This window comes from Elephantulus edwardii, unplaced genomic scaffold, assembly GCF_000299155.1.
Source record: "Elephantulus edwardii isolate Elephantulus edwardi_28Jun2011 unplaced genomic scaffold, EleEdw1.0 scaffold00116, whole genome shotgun sequence".
Taxonomy (NCBI): Eukaryota; Metazoa; Chordata; class Mammalia; order Macroscelidea; family Macroscelididae; genus Elephantulus; species Elephantulus edwardii.
Genome location: NW_006399866.1, coordinates 1644072 through 1661876, shown reverse-complemented (window position 1 = coordinate 1661876; position 17805 = coordinate 1644072). Strand labels below are relative to the sequence as shown.

The following is a 17805-nucleotide window of genomic DNA, read 5'->3' as shown; positions in this document are numbered from 1 at the left end:
AGTCACATGCTTAAGATTGCATTGCTAGCCGGTGGCCAAGCTAGAACTGGAGCTCAGGTCTCTCGACTCTACAGTCCATACTTTAAAATAACAGTGGCCAGGCTACCAAGAGCAGGCTCAGCTCTGATGAGAAGCTTTGTGAGCTCCCCTCCAAATGGGACAAACAGGAAGTCCTCACAAGGTTTCTCTGACCTGTCTGAACTAGTACCCCCCCTCCCTTTTTCCCCTGCTATGGGCAGACTAGAGAGTGACTAGGACTCCCTTTCTGCTTTTCTCTCTGGGACCCCGTCGTGGTCTGGCATGCACCGCTCTGCACTGCCCCCTTCTGTGCCATCCCCCACTGAGGAAATGCTCTGGCTTCAAGTCCACATTCCCAGGAGATGTGGGCTTGATCCAGCCAGCCAGGGGAGGGGTGGGCTCAAGGCTGTCAGGGCCCAGGCCCATCAACCCTACAGGCTCTAAGGGATTGGACTAGTCTTCAGGGAGGATTGGAAGCCAGACAGTCATGGCCCTACTCCTGTCACACCCCCTGCCCATCAACCTTCTCCAACCCCTTGCTTTCCTGTTCTCGCAGTCTCAATGTGTGTCCTCCTCTCCTCAGCTCCCACCTGGCAGCCGACATGCTGTCCGAGCCGACGGCAGCCTCCACCTTGACCGGGCACTACAGGAGGATGCGGGCAGGTACCACTGTGTGGTCACCAACACCGCCGGCTCTCAGCACCGTGACATGGAGCTAGTGGTCCAGGGTGAGTCCCTGCCCCAAGGGCAGTAGGAATGGGTGGGAGAAGGACTGGAAGTAGATGGAGGAACTTGACCTTGAAAAGGTTTATATATAAAAAGTAATACAAATAATACCTATTCACTTCAGGAAAATTATACGTTTGAGAGGTTAAAAAAAAAGCCAACCCATTTTCCTAGCTAAAAATAACCATCATTTACATTTTAATGTGTTTCTTTTTATTCTTTATGCAAACATGAGTATCTATGCATATGTTGTGTATAAATGCTGTAAAGAAACCACTGCCGTCAACTTGATCCTGACTCCTAGCAGCGCTCCATCAGACTTCTGAGGCTGTAAATCTAGAAATCCACAGGAGGACACTGGTCCTTGTTCCTCCCAAGGAGTAGCTGGTGGATTCAAACATCTGACCTTTTGGTTAGCAGTGCCACGTGAAGCAGACATTTCACATCCCAGAACTCCTTGTAGCACAGCCTGTAGAGAGTTGGGCTGCTAAGAAGACAAAGGCTGGAGGACCCCTAGGGAGAAAGATGAGCAGTGGGCAGTCTCCTCCTGCTGAGATCTGTAGCCTTGATAAAAGGGTGTATGAGTCAGAATTAACTCAAAGATGGAGAGTGAGTGAGTGAGGGAGGGAGGGAGTAGAGGCCCCTGGGTGACACAGATGGTTTAAATCCAAACCCTAGTCTCCTCCTGAGCCATTTACAGCCTTGAAAACCCAGTGGAGGGTCAGCTGTGAGTCCCTTTTGACTTGATGGCAATGTGCTGGAATTTTTTTAGTTATGTAGTTATAGATTGTTGATATACACGTACAAATATATTAAAACGATATTTATATTATTGTTATTATGATTTTTGTCTTCTAACGTAAGTTTATCAGCAGCAATGCATTTTGATTGTGTTCTGTGTTAAAAGATCTGGTGGCCGCAGTGTCCCCTGTTTGGATTTGCTGTGAGCTCCCCTTTTCCCTGCCTTCTGTCCACTTTTACTATGTCTTTGTCCACTGGACGGCTGTTTCTTTAACTGAGGAAAAAAAACACCCAAGCCCTCTGCTGTGGAGCCAATTCATATAACGGCAACCACACAGGACAGAATAGGGCTAGCCACTCCAATTTACAAGGCTGCACAGCTTTGTGAAAGCAGTTGCCACATCATTTTCTTTCAGAGAGGCTGGGCTGGTGGATTCCTAACCTTTAGTTGGTGGCTGAGAACGTTAACCGGCTCTTCAGTTCTTTCCTTAGGATCACTTAGTTACTGTACAGATTTTTTTGAGCACAGAGTGCTCGATTTTTAGGACTTGCAGTGTCTTTGTCTCCACCTTGCTCCTGTCGTCTGTGTCCGAGGCTCTCTGCTTTCCCCCCTCTCCTCAATCTGGTATTGCTATTCTTTTTTAATGTGAAATGAAAGTTTTAAAACTAAGTTAGGTAATATTTTGTAATTGACCACATATTTTCAATTTTTTTTTAATTGTATGATTGTGTGTGTGTGTGTACTGTCAAATCAAATCTGACTGGTACAGGAGGAGTTGTCCCTCCTTCTCCAGCACGGCATCTGGTGGATTTGAACCGCATACCTCTGGGATTGCAGTGCAGCTTCTTGGCACTAGGCCACCAGAGCTCCTTCACCATATATTTTAATAGCTTTGGTGGCCTAGTGGCAAGAAGCTGCACAGCAATCCCGAAGGTACACAGTTCGAGGCCACCAGCTGCTCAGTGGGAGAAGGATGGGCAATCTCCTCCCAAGAGATTAACTGCCTCTGAAAACCCACCGAACAGTCAATTACAGGTCGGTTGTGAGTCGATTCAGACTCAATGGTACACAATCACAACAACCCCCTCATTTTTTTTTTCTAAAACTCCCAAGATGTGAACAAAAAAAATACATTAAAATCACAATAGTAGCACAATAGCAGTTATCAGCCCTCTGCTGGGTTCTACATGTGCTTTCATTTACATTTTTAAGTTATTTTAATAGGCTTTTTTTTTTCAAAGCCATTTTGTTGTTAGAGGTCGCTCAGAGCAATAGAGACCTGGGGTCTAAGAGGACAAACCTCTGCTCACAAACCCTTGCTCAATCCTGCACCAGTGTCACTGTCTCCACTGCACTTACACTCACTGTCCCTGTCACTGTGATGGTCCATCTCACTGAAAGACTTCATCTCTGTCACTGAGACTCTTTTTTTCCAAGTATGGTGTCTTTCTCCTGGACGTGTCCCTTCCTAATCACACACCAAAGTATGTGAAACAAAGTCTCACCATCCTTGTTTCTAAAGAGCATTCTGGCTACGCTTCTTCCAAGACTGACTTATTTGTTCTTTTTTTCCCCCTTAGATTTTAATGAAAGTTTATCAAGAACTTGGATTTCCATTTATTCAATGTTGCACATTTTCCTCCCTGCACACCCGTACCCCCAGTTCGCTTTTCTCTTTGAAAAACATTTTTTTTCATTACTATACAATACTCCCCTCCCTGTCCCTTTATTATGCAGCTCTTATTCTGGACTTTTGTTATGAAAATAATACCTAATCATATATTCCTTTTAAACAGTTGTCTTCCTCATCTGTTTCAATGCAATATACATTATTTACTCCTTCTTTCCTTAATTTCTCCCCAACCCCCATGTCAGTCCTGTTTTATAACAATGGCATTATGCTGTATTTGTCCTTTTGTGACTGAGACATTTCACTCAGCATGATGTCCTCCGTGGTCACTCATTTTTTATAATATTTCATGAGTTTCTTGTTTTTCAACGCAGTGTGGTATTCCATTGTGTGACTATACCACAGCTTCTCTATCCATTCGTTTGTTGATGGTCACTTAGGTTGTTTCCAACTCTTTGCTATTGTGAACAAAGCCACAAAAAGCATGGGAGGGCATGTGTCTGCTTGGGTAGCAGTTCTGGTTTCTTTAGGGTATATTCCCAGTAGTGGAATTGCTGGGTCAAATGGTATCTCTACTTGCAACTTTTTGAGAAAGCACCAAACAGCCTTCCACAGTGGTTGCACCATTTTACACTTCTACCAACAATGAATAAGGGTTCCAGTTTCTCCACAACCTCACCAGCATTTGTTCGCTGCTCTGTTGAATTTTGCTATTGTTACTGGGGTGAGATGATATTTCATAGTTGTTTCGATGTTCTTTTTTTTTTCAAGAGGAAATCTTTATTTGATGAAAATGTCAATAAAAATGAAGGGACAAAAAATGCAATATTACTGAAAAAGGTAAATTTAGTAGTGCTGATGTGACAATTATTGAAACCAGCATTTGTAAGTTGTGCTAGATCTACACCCTTTTTAATTTACTTTATTATGATTCTCTGAATACAGATTAACTTTGTTATCCTAATATTTCTTGAATCACAAATTCCTTGGTATAACCTTTGTGTTTTTTCCAACTTAAACATAACTTCTTACAGTAACTCTATATCTCTTTGAACTACTATTTTGTCATGTTCAACTCTTCTCAAGCTGGTTTTTTTATTATTATTAAATTTTATTAGTTTTAGTGAACATTTACAGAGATTTTGGGTTTTCATTCATTCATTGTTGCTCTGTCGATGTTCTTTTTAAAAGAATTTTTTTAATTTGTTCTTGTGGCAGTCCATATGTCTTAGTTATCTAATGCTGGTATAACAGAGATAACCACAGGTAGTGTTAGATTAAAAACAAAAACAAAAACAAAACCCCCTCAAAAAAACCCACACCTGTGCAGAAAAGGACAGCATTCTCGTTGTCCTCTTTCTCCCTCTGCACATGTTTTGCCTGGTTATGAAAGTCATCAGTTGTGTGACACATCATTTGTTCCTGATGAACTGACACTCGGACCTAATGATAACTAAAGTTCAGGGTTTGCACTAAGATTCACTCTTTCTGTTGTCCAATTGTGTGAGTTTTGACAAGTGTATATGTCATGCCTCTACTGTTGGGGAAGAGCTTCCCTGCTGTAAAAGAATTTATCTTTACCCCTGAATAATAAAATAATAAGGATGACAGAAGAATCAGTGCCTTTGGATTGAGTGTTGGAAAAGTAAGCTGAATATCTTATTGACTGTCAGAAGAACGAGTCTGTCTTGGAGGAAGTACAACTAGGGTGCCCCTGAGAGGCAAAGATTTGACCATCCAAACTTCATCTCATCTGCTTTGGCCATGCTGTTAGGAGAGGCCAGTCTTTGGGAAAAGACCTCATGCTGAGAGAGGTGGAGAGTCAGAGAAAGAGAAGATCCTCAACAGGATGGACCAACTCAGTGACTAACACTGGGCTCGATCATATCAGATGACGAGGATGGCAGAGGATAGGGCAAGGCATCGATCTGCTGTTCGTTCTTAAGGTCGGTACAGATTGTTGGTTAACCTGACAGAACCTAGTAGCAACAGCAACAACAACCTGTTTCCACTTACTTTTCACAATTCCTCCAAGAGGTCGCCTTTTTAAAGACTCCACATTTTGAAGTTAAGGAAGTTGAGAGGTGAGAATACTCAGCAGATCACACTGGCAAACAGCGAGGGTGGGGGAGAGCCGAGCTGCCTGCCACAGAGCTGCTCGCTGACATCCCTGCGTGTGTGGCACAGCCTGTCTGTGGGATTGCCTGGAACCAGCACGGTCTCTCATGGCTCAGTTTCTTTCTATCCAACAAATATTTATCAACATGTTGGCTGAGTGCCCTGAATGGTGGTGTAAATGGTTTGCTCTCAACTCTACTGTAAAGCTTAACAGTTCAATCTGGGTAAGAAAGGCCTGGTGACCCGCTTCGTTAAACAGCAGCCAACAACAACAAGAACAAGACAAACAACCCAGTTAAAGAACAGGCTGAGGACTTAACAAGACACTTCACCAAAGCAGACATCCAGATGGCCAAGAAACCCATGAAGACATGCTTGCAAATTAATCAGGTATTCTCAAATTCAAACCTATCTATATGTGGAACAGATCATCTGGGAGACTGGGCTCTATGACAATGAATGTGGCATCAGGATTAGAGGTAGACTCATCAACAATTTGTGTGATGCAGATGACACAAACCTGCTTGCTGAAACTGAGGACTTGAAGTGCTTGCTGCAGAAGGTCAAGGACTGCAGCCTTAAATATGGTTTGAAGCTCAATATCAAGGAAACAAAGATTAGCACCACTGGGTCTATTGACAGCACCATAATATGTGAAGAGTTTGAGATTGTTAACAGCTTCAGTTTGCTTGGCTCCACAATCAACACTCTTGGTACCAGCAGCCAGGTAGCCAAAATATGAATTGCATTGGAAAAGTCTGCTGTCAGGGACCTCTCCAGAATGCTTATTTCAATTATTATAATTAGAACAATTATTTCAGTCTGGAAACTTAGATATGCCTGATCCAGGCCATAGTCTTTGCAATAATTTGCTATGCATCAGAAGGCTGGGTAATGACTAGGGATGATAGAAAGAGAATTGATGCCTTTGAGCTGTGGTGCTGGAAAAGAGTATTGAATATACTGTAGTCTGCTAGGAGAACAAACAGGTTCGTCCTGGAGAGGGTGAAACCAGGCTGCTCCTTGAAGGCAAGGATTCTGAAGCTTCGTTTGACTTTGGACATGTTGCAAGGATGGGCCAGTTCTTGGAGAGGGACATCATGTTTAGAAGGGTGGAGGAACACTGTAACAGAGGAAGATCCTGCAAGAAACGGATTGATTCAGTGACTGGAGTAATGGGGTAGGTGTGTCAGAGACAATAAGCTTGGCACAGCATAGAGGAGGGTTCAGAGCTGTTGTACATAGGGTGGCTATGAGTTGCAAGTGATTTGATGAAAGATAACAACAGCAACAGGTAGATTCAGAGAGGCGAGACCTTTGGAATTGCAATGCAAGTCTGTGTATAACGCCACCAGAGCTCCTTCAACTTCCCTTGGAGACCACCATTCTCATGGCTGCAAACCTGGCTGGTGCCCAGAATGGACCTGAGAACGTTCAAAGTCACTGCATCCCACAGACAAAATCTTCTGCCATTTCTCGTCTGTCTGTCATTGAAGGAATAGGAAGAGAATTGGAGTTAGTTTCTTTTTTATTTTTTGGCTGATCATGGAATATGAATATAAAATGATTATGCAATTTATTCAAAGTTCTAGAGTAAGGAAATGATGTAACTGGTTGCCAACTGCATGTAGCTTCCTGTTTAGGCTAATGAGTGTAAATATAGCCAGGTGTTAGTTTTTATAGTTGTTGTATATCTGTTGAGTTGAGACCAATTCATAGCTGACCCTCCAACACAGGAGTAGATTTCCCATCTTTCTCCCATGAAGCAGCTGGTGGATTTCAACTGTGTGCCTTTGTGTTAGCAGCACAATTCCTTACCACTAAGCTACCAGAGCTCCCTAGTTTTTTCTAGCGGTAATACAATTTCCAGGGAGCTCTGGTGGCCTAGTGGCAAGAAGCTGTGCTGCAATCCCAAAGGCATACAGTTCTAGGCCACCAGCTGCTCTGTGGGAGAAGGATAGGCAATCTTCTCCCATGAGGCTAACTGCCTCTGAAAACTCTCCAGAGGGTCAGCTGTGGGCTAGTTCCACCTCTATGGTACACAACAACAACAACAATGCAGTTTCCATTTGTGTGTTGAAATTGGTTTGTTTTTTAAAAGTGCCGCCTAGAATCCAGGCCACTACCACCCACCATGTCACCAATGAGGGTGTCCCAGCCTCTCTTCCCTGTGTGGCCTCAGGAGTTCCTACCCCAACCATTACCTGGACCAAGGTAGGTGGGGCCTGCTACCAGATAGAAGTGGTGGCCAGTGGGTGAGCCCGGGGCCTCAGAGGAGGGGAAGTGATGCAAGTTGTGAGGTGTGGATGTTGTCCTGATGTCACCTGTGCTTCTCTGCTCTAGGAAACCAACACCCTCACTTCCAGGGGTCCCCACTACAATGTAAGTAAGGACGGCACTCTGGTCATCACCCGGCCATCTGCCTGGGATGCTGGGGCCTATGTCTGCACAGCCACCAACACTGTGGGCTTCTCCAGCCAGGAGATGAGGCTATCTGTGAACAGTGAGTATGGGAGCCCCAGCCCTGGGAGGGGAGATGACAGCCCAACCTTATCTGTATTTCCCTTGTACCATGCGGGTTTGTGACCTTTGGATAACACTTGCTAGAAATTCTTTCCTTCTCAAAGCATGAAGACCCAAATTCCCCAGTCTCAGAGCCCTCCCCCAAGTGGGGTGTTAGTGGACTTAACAGTCATTCTACTCAGCCCTTTGCAGTCACACTTGCAAGGATCCCAAGGCCCTTCTCCAGACCTCACCAACATTCCCTCTTTCCCCACTACCCCCTCTCTAGTGTCTTTCCCAACTTTCTCTGCCCTTGACCTTCCAGTCTCCTTTCATTTTATAAAATTATCCTTCCTGCCTCAGGGCCTTTGCACATTTTGTTCCTTCTCTTTGGAATGTCCCTCCGCCCTCCTCACTCCTCCAGCTTCTTGGTTGAGTGTCTCCTCCATGTGTCAGATCTTATATCTCACAATCTTCCCACCTGAGTCAGGTTTTCTTAGCGTAAAAACAAACAAACAAAAAAATCTGAACATCCTCCTGCACAGCACCCAACACCGCTGTGAATGAATGATTGTATGTTGAGCTGATTGCTGTCAGTGTACGCAGGTCCCGTAAGAACCATGAATGAGCCTCAGGACTGGACCTGTCTGCTCTGCTTCTGTGTCCCTGTATCCAACACAGGCCACTCAGTAGCTTTGTCAGGGATGAGTGAATGCAGCCAGGCTTTACCATCCTATTCTCTTACAGCCAATAGTTCTATCTTACAATTTTGTTTTGTTTTATTTTTAAAGACAAGATTTCCCTCACTGAATGACCGACTAGGGTATGAATGTGCGGGGCACGGGTGAAGGTTAGAAGGGTCTTAGGTCCCCAGCAGGCTGGCTTGTTTAATTACGGTTGTCGAGCACGTGTCTAGTGTCTGCAGGGCATGAGCTCCAAGCTAGGAGTCAGAGGGGCATGAGGTAGGAGGAGGGTGATGTCATGTCTGCCTCCGGCAGTGACTTTCCAGCTGAGAGAGATGTCACCTGCACAGGTGGCTCTAAATCCCTGGCTTGGGTTTGACAGAGCCAGAGAGAGTTCAGGTGATGTCATGGGGAGAGACAAGACAGTCAAGGAGGAGAAGGGACAAAGAGGAGAATGGTTTTGCAGAAATGTTCCCAGGAAAAGGATCCGTCCTCCCGAGGGCCCAGGTCTCCCAATTTTCTTCAAACCCCTGTTTGTTCATACCCTGCTCACAGTCCCTGCTCGCTTCCACCCGCAGCCAAGCCCAGGATTCGTGTGAACGGGTCACGGGATGTAAACAGGCCTCTGAAGGTCACGGCTAAGGCCAATGAGGAGTTGACCCTGGACTGCGAGGCTGAGGGATTCCCACCCCCGCTGGTCACCTGGATGAAGGACTCCAGCCCCTTGACACTTGTCCCAGACAGGTAACCCATCTCAGGTTAAGGAAGGGGAACAACTTGGGGAGAGGGATAACAGGCCTCCCTCGTGGTGACCAGAGACTAAGCAAATGTGTTATTGGGCCAGGTGAACTCTCTCCTACGGGGTGTTCATTTATTCCTACACACAGGCTTTTATGCCTTAATTCACTGGTCACTCAGTCCTGCTCAGCAGCCCTTGTGAATGGTCTCCCCTGACATGGGGAAACAGAGGCACAGAGTGGAGTGAACAGCTTGTGATCTCACAGGTAGAGGAGAGAGCCAGGGTTGGGGTGCTGTCCTGGCCATTACACAGGCTCGCTGCACACCTGCTGATAGGGACCCACTTGTCTGGTGACCAGACCTGACACACAGAGCTTCTCCTTTGCCCTTTCAGCCCCTTTACTGGTTCCACCATGGAATCTTGGGAGTGTGCAGTGACTTAGGAGGCAGGGGTGTGCAGGATGGTGGTTCTGGGCCAATGGAGGAAGACCCTGGACCCTGACTGGGGACTAAAGCTCTAGCTAGTATCTTCAGCCCTGCCAAGATCTCTAGGAAGTCCCAGACAAGCATGTCCCATAGTAGCCCCCCTCCACTCCAACACCTAGGTCTAGGGCTCAGAAAGTCTAATTGAATGCAACACCTGTGCACCCCAAAGTGTGACAGAGGCCTCATGCCAGCTGGGGGTCAGAGAGTCGTGAGGGCCTTGAGCTGGGTCTGCAGTGTCTCTGCACCTCCTCCTCTATTGCTGCCAGTGCAGCTGTGCATCGTGGGCGAAGTGTGGAGGGGACTTTCTGCTCTAAGCTGTGTCTGAAGGAGCCTGCATCGCCCCAGCAGACCTGGTCCTGAGCATGGGGCTGGGCGGTGTGGGCCGGGTGCTTGTTTATTTATGGCTTGTTACTGAAATGGGGAGCCACATTCCTGTTTGTTCACCCCTCCTCGCTGTGATGCGTTAATAGATCAACTGGGAGCCATAAATTTGTGAGAACTGCTTTTGCAATCCTAGACTTTTGTTCTGTTCTTTTCCCTTGCCCTCTCCACTTCTCATTGGCTTGCGTTTTTCTCTTGAGATTTGTAAAATTCTAGACGTTTATCTAAATGAGGAAAGAAAATACTCTTGGGAAGCAGGCGAGGGGGAGGTGGGTTTAAGAGTTGGGACCCTGGGGTTGGTCAGACCCGAGTGTGATTTCACACTGGTTCCGTGTGACCTCGGGCAGCTACTAGTCCTCTGGGTTCATTGCTCCATCTGTAAAGTGGACATTATTTAAATACTGCTCTCAAGGGGCCTGGAGGATGCAGTATGACAGATGGGAAATGTTTAGTACATTCTAAGTGCTGAAAAATACTCCCTTTGATATTAATTTCTTGCTGCTGCCATTCACAAGCTGAAGTATCATTTCACGTTCCTTAAAAAAGCCATCATCATCCCACGGGGTTGGATAAGATAAAAAACAAAACCCTCAAAATAGTAAATATTGGTGCAAGTGTGGGGAAATTGGAATGCTGATGTTCTGATGAAAGGAATTTTTAAATGGTACAGCCACTGTGAAAAACAAAGCATGTTTCTCAAAAAACTAAAAATAGAGCTACTCTATGAGCAGAATTTCCACTCCTGGGTGCATAGCCAAATAACCTGGAAGAAGAGCCTCGAAGAGCCTGGTACACCAGTGTCCATTGCAGCAGTTCTCACAATAAGCAGAAGGTGGGACAACTTAAATGCTCATCAGCAGCTAAATAGGTAAACAAAATGTGGGGTGTGTGTGTGTGTGTGTGTGTGTGTGTACAGTGGAATCGTGTGTAAGCAGTAGGAAAAATGAAGTCTGGATCGACACTACAGACTGGATTCAGTTTGAAGACATTTTGCTTAGTGAAATAGGATGATCACAAAAGGACAAATATTATGGAACTTGACCCATATAAAATACCAACAACAGCCAAATGTACAGCTCCTAAGTTTCTATTAGTGGTAACCAGGTCTAGGACAGAGGAGGAAAAGGGGGTTCATGGTGGCAGGAAAATCACATTCAGGATGGGATTGTGTAACCAATTATTAGAACTGCTATCCTTAAGCCATATGCCTACCAAAAAACAAACTTCAAAAATTATGTGACAGATATATTTCTAACAATGACTCCCACTCCTCAGAAAAAGAAAAAGAAAAAAGCCACAACTGTTTATGTACAACCAAACTTATGGGATTTGATTCCTTGATTTGGAGGTTTAGGATCATGGTTTCTCGGAACCTTCCAGTCAATTGAGCTAATAATGTGTTTAGTGCTCTGTTCTACTTCCTAGTTCCATTGCAAAGTGTCTGGACTCTTAAAAGCTTGCAAGTAGCCATCCGGGGTACAACAATTGGTCTCTATTCATTTGTCACAGCAGAGGAAAGAGTCAGGAATAAGAAGAGGATATGGAACGTGTGTGGCTAATTGCCTTCATAAACAATTACCTTCTTTGCTATGAGATCAGAAGAGCTGGATTGAATGTACCTGGATAGTATCCGTGAACTTTTTGACCAAAGATTCCATGGAAGTATCCTTATCAAAAGGGGGAAAATGCAGAACATCCTTTCAAATTCTCATAGACTTTAGACTTCCTAGAGCCTTAGAGGGTGGATGCACCCCTGAAACTGTTGTCCTGAGATAATCTTTACAGCTTAAAAGTATTTTTTGAAGTCTTTTCAGTATGAAGAAATAGTTTCTTTAGTAAAAATAGCCTGCCTTGACATTATGTTTTTAACAACTGTCCATTTGAGATAGAATTGACAATAACAACTTGACAAATTAGATAGGAAAATTTCAGGGTGGTGAGTTTACATTAATGAGGGAGAAACAATCAAAAAAAGGAGTGTGAGAATTTCTGCACAACTCAAAGAATGCGCTCAACATTCCTGAGTTGTGTGTGGTAACTTGAATTGGTGAATGTTTGGCTGTGTATATTCTCAACAGCAACAAAATAAATTAGATTTAAAGGAGGGAGAAATCATTATCAATATCATTTTATCATATTGGTGATATCATGTAATCCTCACTGACCTTATAAAAAACATTAACAGCTTTATTGAGATGTAATTCATCCACTTAAAGTGTACAATTTTATGGTGTTTAGTATGGTCACAGAGTTATACAACCATTACCACATGAATTTTGGAAGATTTCATCACTCCTAAAAAGAAATTCCAACTAGTATCCATTAGCAATCCTTCTCCATCCTCGCCCTAACCTCAAGCCCTGGCCATCGCTGACGAGCTTTCTGTCTCAGTCTGGGTCTGTCTGTTCTGGACTTTTTCATCCCCCCCGGAGCCGAGTTGTATTTGTGTGGCCTTTCGTGTCTGGCTTCTTTCACTTTGCATCATGTCCTGAGAGTTCATTCACGTTTAGCGTGTGTCAGAGTTCAGTCCTTTTTATGGATAACATTCGCTGTATCTATTCCATGTATTTATCTGTTGATGGGCACTTTGGTTTTTTCCACTTCTGGACTGTTATGGATCATGTCACCGACTTGTGTTTGTATTTTAAGATTCACTTGCAGACTCTGGGTCCCCAGCATTTTAGGGCCTTCTTGTGGCCACTGACAACTTTCCACACCAAACAAAGATGTGTTTCTCACAGAGATGCACAAACTTAGCCAGAAAATGGAGGGTTTTGTTTTTTGGGTTGTTTTTTTTTAACCCTGTTGGAAAATACACACCAAGCAGTGGAGGTGGGGTGAGGGGTGGTGGACTTGACCGTCTGCTGCTTCTCTGAGGGAGTCAAAGGTCTGGCCTCCAAGCTGCCATTTGGGAAGCTAAAGGCATGAAGGGCTCCCACCTTTAAATCCCAGCATGCACCGCAGCATGGAGGAGGTGACTCTCCCTGTCCTGTCCCTCTCAGGCTGGGGCTGGCTCAGGCCATGCTTGTTGAGCTGCCTCCACATCTGCTGTGTCAAGGGTCACAGGCTGGAGATTGTCCCTCTGTTTGCTCTGTGGCTGTCCTGGTGAATGTCTTTCCTAGACTCTTCACTGCCAGTGGAGTCACCAGGTGAAAGAAACACCAGTGCTTGCATTTTTCAAAAGCTCCTGTAGAGTCCTAGATGTCATCAATGTGGAGAGTTGAGATGTGGCTCTACCTTTGAAGCCTCCTGCACCCCCTCATTTGGGTGGAGGTAGCCATCTTGTCCTGCCAGCCGTCGGGATGTGGCTAGCTAGGGAAAGGGGCATCGTTCTGAATCAATGGAGGAACACGTAGAACAGCAAATGGTTGTGGGGGAACCTGGCTCCCCATCTTCCGCTTCCCAGTCTTGGGGCTTAACAAGCATGCATGCTTGAGAACACACAGACACACATAGACACCCACCTACACACAAACATGCAGGCAGGCACAAGGCTCGGGCACAGATACAACACATGTACAGACATGCACACAGACAGATATCTGCAGGTAGTCACAGAGACGTGCACTAGACTCTCTTATGGACAAAAGTGCATACACACAGAGAAGCGTATATGAGGCTTCTGGTCCCAGACCTGGCAGGACATTGACCCTTTTTTAGAGATTCAGGAGAATGTTCTAAAATTTTAAGTATTCTAGAACCCCAGGCTCCGATAGTCTTATTAAAAGAAAACATACTAGGGCCTTGAGCAACCGTTAAATTTTAAACCACCCTTCTCATTTTGGGATGTAGTGGTTAGGAGCTGCGCTGCAATCCTGAAGGCACACAGTTCAAATCCACCAGCTGTTTCATGGGAGAAAGATGGGTAATCTCCTCCCGTGTGATTTACTGCCTCTGAAACACCACAGGAGGGTCAGCTATAGGCTGGTTCTGACTTGACGTTACAAAATAACAACAACAACTGTGTCCACTACACCTTCTAAGCCATTGATATATGTGCTGCTATTTGTATAGACTTTTACTTAGTACATTTTCTACTCTGCCTTTCTTATTGATTTTTCTCCCGCTCCCTCTTTCCTCCTCTTCTTGATTCATCCTGGCTCGTGTCACTTGCTTTTCATTGTCAAGGGCAAAATAACATTCCAGAGCTTTCAGCTCTCATCACTACTAAGCTGTTCTCTGTTTGAGGTATGTGATTAATCGCCAGTTTTGAATGGTCTGAGATGGGGCTGCTGGAACATCTTTGCACAAATGCTCCTTTATCTTCTGAGATTTGTCCTCGGGGTATAGTTCTGGAAGGGACAGCTAAGTCCAAGGGTGGGAATGAACATCAGATGCTTGTTTTCCTGAGGGGCACTTGCTTTTGAAAATTGAGTGTACAAATTCAAAGTTGAAATCAACAGATTTTATTGAGCAACATCAAGTGCCCAGGACTGTGCTGAAATTTTCATCCGGGAGAAAACACATTGGACGTATGTGTTAAGGCAGCAAGAGGCCTGGGGTCTGCTCTCTGCTATGCCTCAACTCACTGTGTGAATATCACCAAGGCCTTCCCTGATCTGGACCTCAGTCTTCCTGCCTGAGAAATGAAAGAGTTGGAAAGACAATGGTTTAGCAGCTCTGGTCCCATGATGCAGCCTGGGGATGCTGGGGTGAGGCAGTGTTTCTAGGCAACAGTGTTTGTTTGGGATTCTGATGTGGAGCCGGGACAGCTGTGAGCACTCCTGGCGCTGGGTCCTGGAGGCGCCCAGCCAGGGTCCCACATGGGGCCAAGCTCAGTACATCCGGGGGTGGGGGGTAGTGAGAGAAAGGGAGCTACTTCTGTCTTTCCGCTTCTGGTTTTATTTGTATCCTCCCATCATCCTTTTTTGCCCCACCCTGGTGGATGCTGTAAATAGTCACCACACTCATTACCTTTCCTGTAAGGGGGCTGTGGGCACATTTAACCTGGAGCTGAGAGGTGAGGGTGGCAACTGGATGCTGGTGGCCTGGGAGAGGGAAAGCCCCTCTCTCCCCACAAGCCAGTGGCATGGCCTGGGAAGGCCAGGGGCCTCTTTGCGGGGTCTTTACCTTGGTGGGCTCTGTGTTCATGCTGACCGCAGGCCTGGTAGCTCTGAAGCTGGCCTTGTTAGCCTGTGGCCAGCTGCTCTTTTTCCAGAGAACATTCACTATCACCAAACCTCAGAGTCAAACGCTGAGATCCCAGCAGTGAAGACAGAGTCTGCAGCCTGTCCCCCTTGTGTCCTGAGTAGCCGTGTGGCCGTGGACAGTAGGTCTTCTTCTCTCTGAGTCTCGGTCTTCTCTTCTGTAAAAGGGGCTGAAGACAGTGAGATCCACCTGACTCACAGGTGTGACTGTTGGGAGTGTCAAGTGAGACTTGGGTGGCAGGTACGGACCTGCGTGGCAGTGCACAGAAGGGGCTGGGCCCTTGACGGCTGTTCTCAGCACTTAAAGCCATTGCTACAGAGTCTACCTTATTTGGGCTTGTGGAAGGCTCGTGGAGTTTCTCTCTCTCCCCCTCTTCTTTCCTCCTCCTCCTCCTCCTCCTCCTTCTTCCTCTCTCTCTCTCTCTCTGTCTCTTTCTCTCTCTCATTTTGCTTGGTCGTTTCATTTAAATGGTCCACACCAGTCCTTCTTCCTAAACATCTCCAGCTTAGCTTTTCCATTTGTAACTCTGTATAAGGATCAGCTACCTAACAATGTCAGCAAAAGAGAGGAAGGCCCCCAGTGATTAGCACAGTGGCTGCAGAAATGAGTTCAAGCATATCAGAGATGATAAGGATGACACCGGATTGGGCAGGGTTCAGGTCTGTGCTTCATAGGGTCCCTGTGAGTCATACTCGACTTGACAACACCTAACAACAACAACATGAGGGCCAGTGGTAGTGTAGCACAGCCTGGAGATAAGGGCTAGTACTGCCATTTGTTAGTGAAGGGGGTGCTTTTGATGATGGGTTCCAGTGAATTGGGGTCCAAGCTCAGACCCTGCCCAGCCCCAGCAGCTTAGAATGAAGTTGACCTGCAGGGGGTTTTGTTAAGTGTTATGTGTGCCTTGTGAGTGAGGGGCAGTCTGTGGTGTGTGCGTAACTGTGGAGAGGACCATCAGAAAGGCCCCTACTCACACCACGAGGTGGGAAATCCTTTATAAAAGAAGCACCAAGACAGACATACCAAGAGTCACTTTCTTGTTCATTACCTTTGAGTCAGAACTGGCTCATAGCTGGCCCTGCAATAGGTCTTCTGGAAGCTGTAAATGGCACAAGAGGAGATTGCTCCATTTTCTCCCACAGAACGGCTGGTATATGCGAACCACCAAAGAGCCATTACTTTATGTCGTCAATGCAACATCCTGTGGACTATGCCACCCAAGCTCCCCTCATAATAGACTGGGGCACAGATAAAAAACCCTGACTCGAAGCCTCATGAGAATAGGATCCTTTCTTTGACCCCCATGGCCAAGTTTGAACCCAGGGGCTGAATAAATGGATGAGTCAGAAAGTGTGCAGCTGACGGAAGGGGCTTGATGCCGCTCACAGCAGGGAGGTTGAGCTTGGCTTGTAGCCTTCAGGAGAGGCTTCATGGTGGAACTGAAGCCCGTGTGGTCTTGAATGAGCTGGAGGACACAGGCATTCAGACAGGCCGGGAACTGTGTGAGTGAAGCTGGAAAGGGAAGGGTATGTGGCATGGACAGAGGACGGATAGCTAGAGTTTGCCTTCAAATATATATTGAGCACCTACTATGGCCCACGGCCTGGAGATACAATGGGACAGAGGCAGACCTGGCCCAGTCTACCTGGTGGTGACAGGTATTCCAGGTGTGAGCAGTGATAGGTGTGAAGTCTGCAGACATACGCTCTGGAAGACTAGCTTCCCTGAGGCGTCAGAGACCTTTGAGAAGCCACAGAGCATGAGCAGGAGATGGAGAAATGAGGGGAAGCTGGGTATCTTGGAGGCGTGTGGGTGGGGAATGAAGACAGATGTGACCAGGGGATTTGCATTATGTGATCATTTTCCATCAGATGCCCTATGTTTCTGGCAGGCAGGTTCCCCATGGAGCTCAGGCAACGCTCTGCCTGTGGGGCCTCGGAAGGTCCTGTTTGGCCCCCCACCGCCCCATCTGAGTGTGTGGGGTTGGCTGTTAGAGGGAAGCTCAAGCCCAGTGGATGTCATAAACAGGAAATTCCCCGCGAACCACTCTGTGTTCTCATCTGGGCGCTGCTCGGAGCCATCTGGCTGCGCACACGGGGTGCATCCCGCTCCTGCTAATTATGCCACGTGCCCCACAGCAGCCGGCTCCTCGGAGACCCAGCGTCCTCCGTATCCTTCCATCTCTCCTCTTCCCCGAAGGCTGTATGGGGGCCCTGAACTGCCTGCTGAGCCTCCAAGGGACAGGGAAGGGGAGCCCCGCCCTGCAAGCCCCCCCAACCCCACCATGTCCAGCCCAGCCAGGCCCTGTTACTCCTGCTCTCACGGTTGCCCAAGTCTCCTCAGAGCTTGAGCAGAAGCTACAATTAAGGGCATCGCTCTGGGCCAGCCTAAGCCTGACTAGGGTGTGTCCCTTTGAAGCCCACAGTCTAGAAGGACAGCAAAGAGGCCGGCACAAGCCAGCATGGTCCGGGCTGGGATGGAGGAGGCACGTCAGCTGTGGGAACCTACCGGAGGCCCTCCCAGCCTATCACATCAGGGCAGCCTTTCTGGAGAAGGCAGTGTCTGATTATGGCAGAACAGGCAGGCAGGTGTTGCCTAGGTGAACAGGCGGGGATGTGCCCCAGGGAGAGAGA

At 46.6% G+C, this 17805-nt stretch overlaps 1 protein-coding gene across 1 annotated transcript in view; it reads left to right on the top strand.

Annotated features, from left to right (window-relative positions):
- The window catches only part of HMCN2 (hemicentin 2), a 193960-nt gene that overhangs the window by 64463 nt on the left and 111692 nt on the right, over positions 1 to 17805 (top strand). Inside the window, 4 exon segments of the mRNA XM_006892600.1 lie at positions 602 to 746; positions 7336 to 7448; positions 7578 to 7741; positions 8418 to 8444. Of these exon segments, the coding sequence (XP_006892662.1) occupies positions 602 to 746; positions 7336 to 7448; positions 7578 to 7741; positions 8418 to 8444 (449 nt within the window).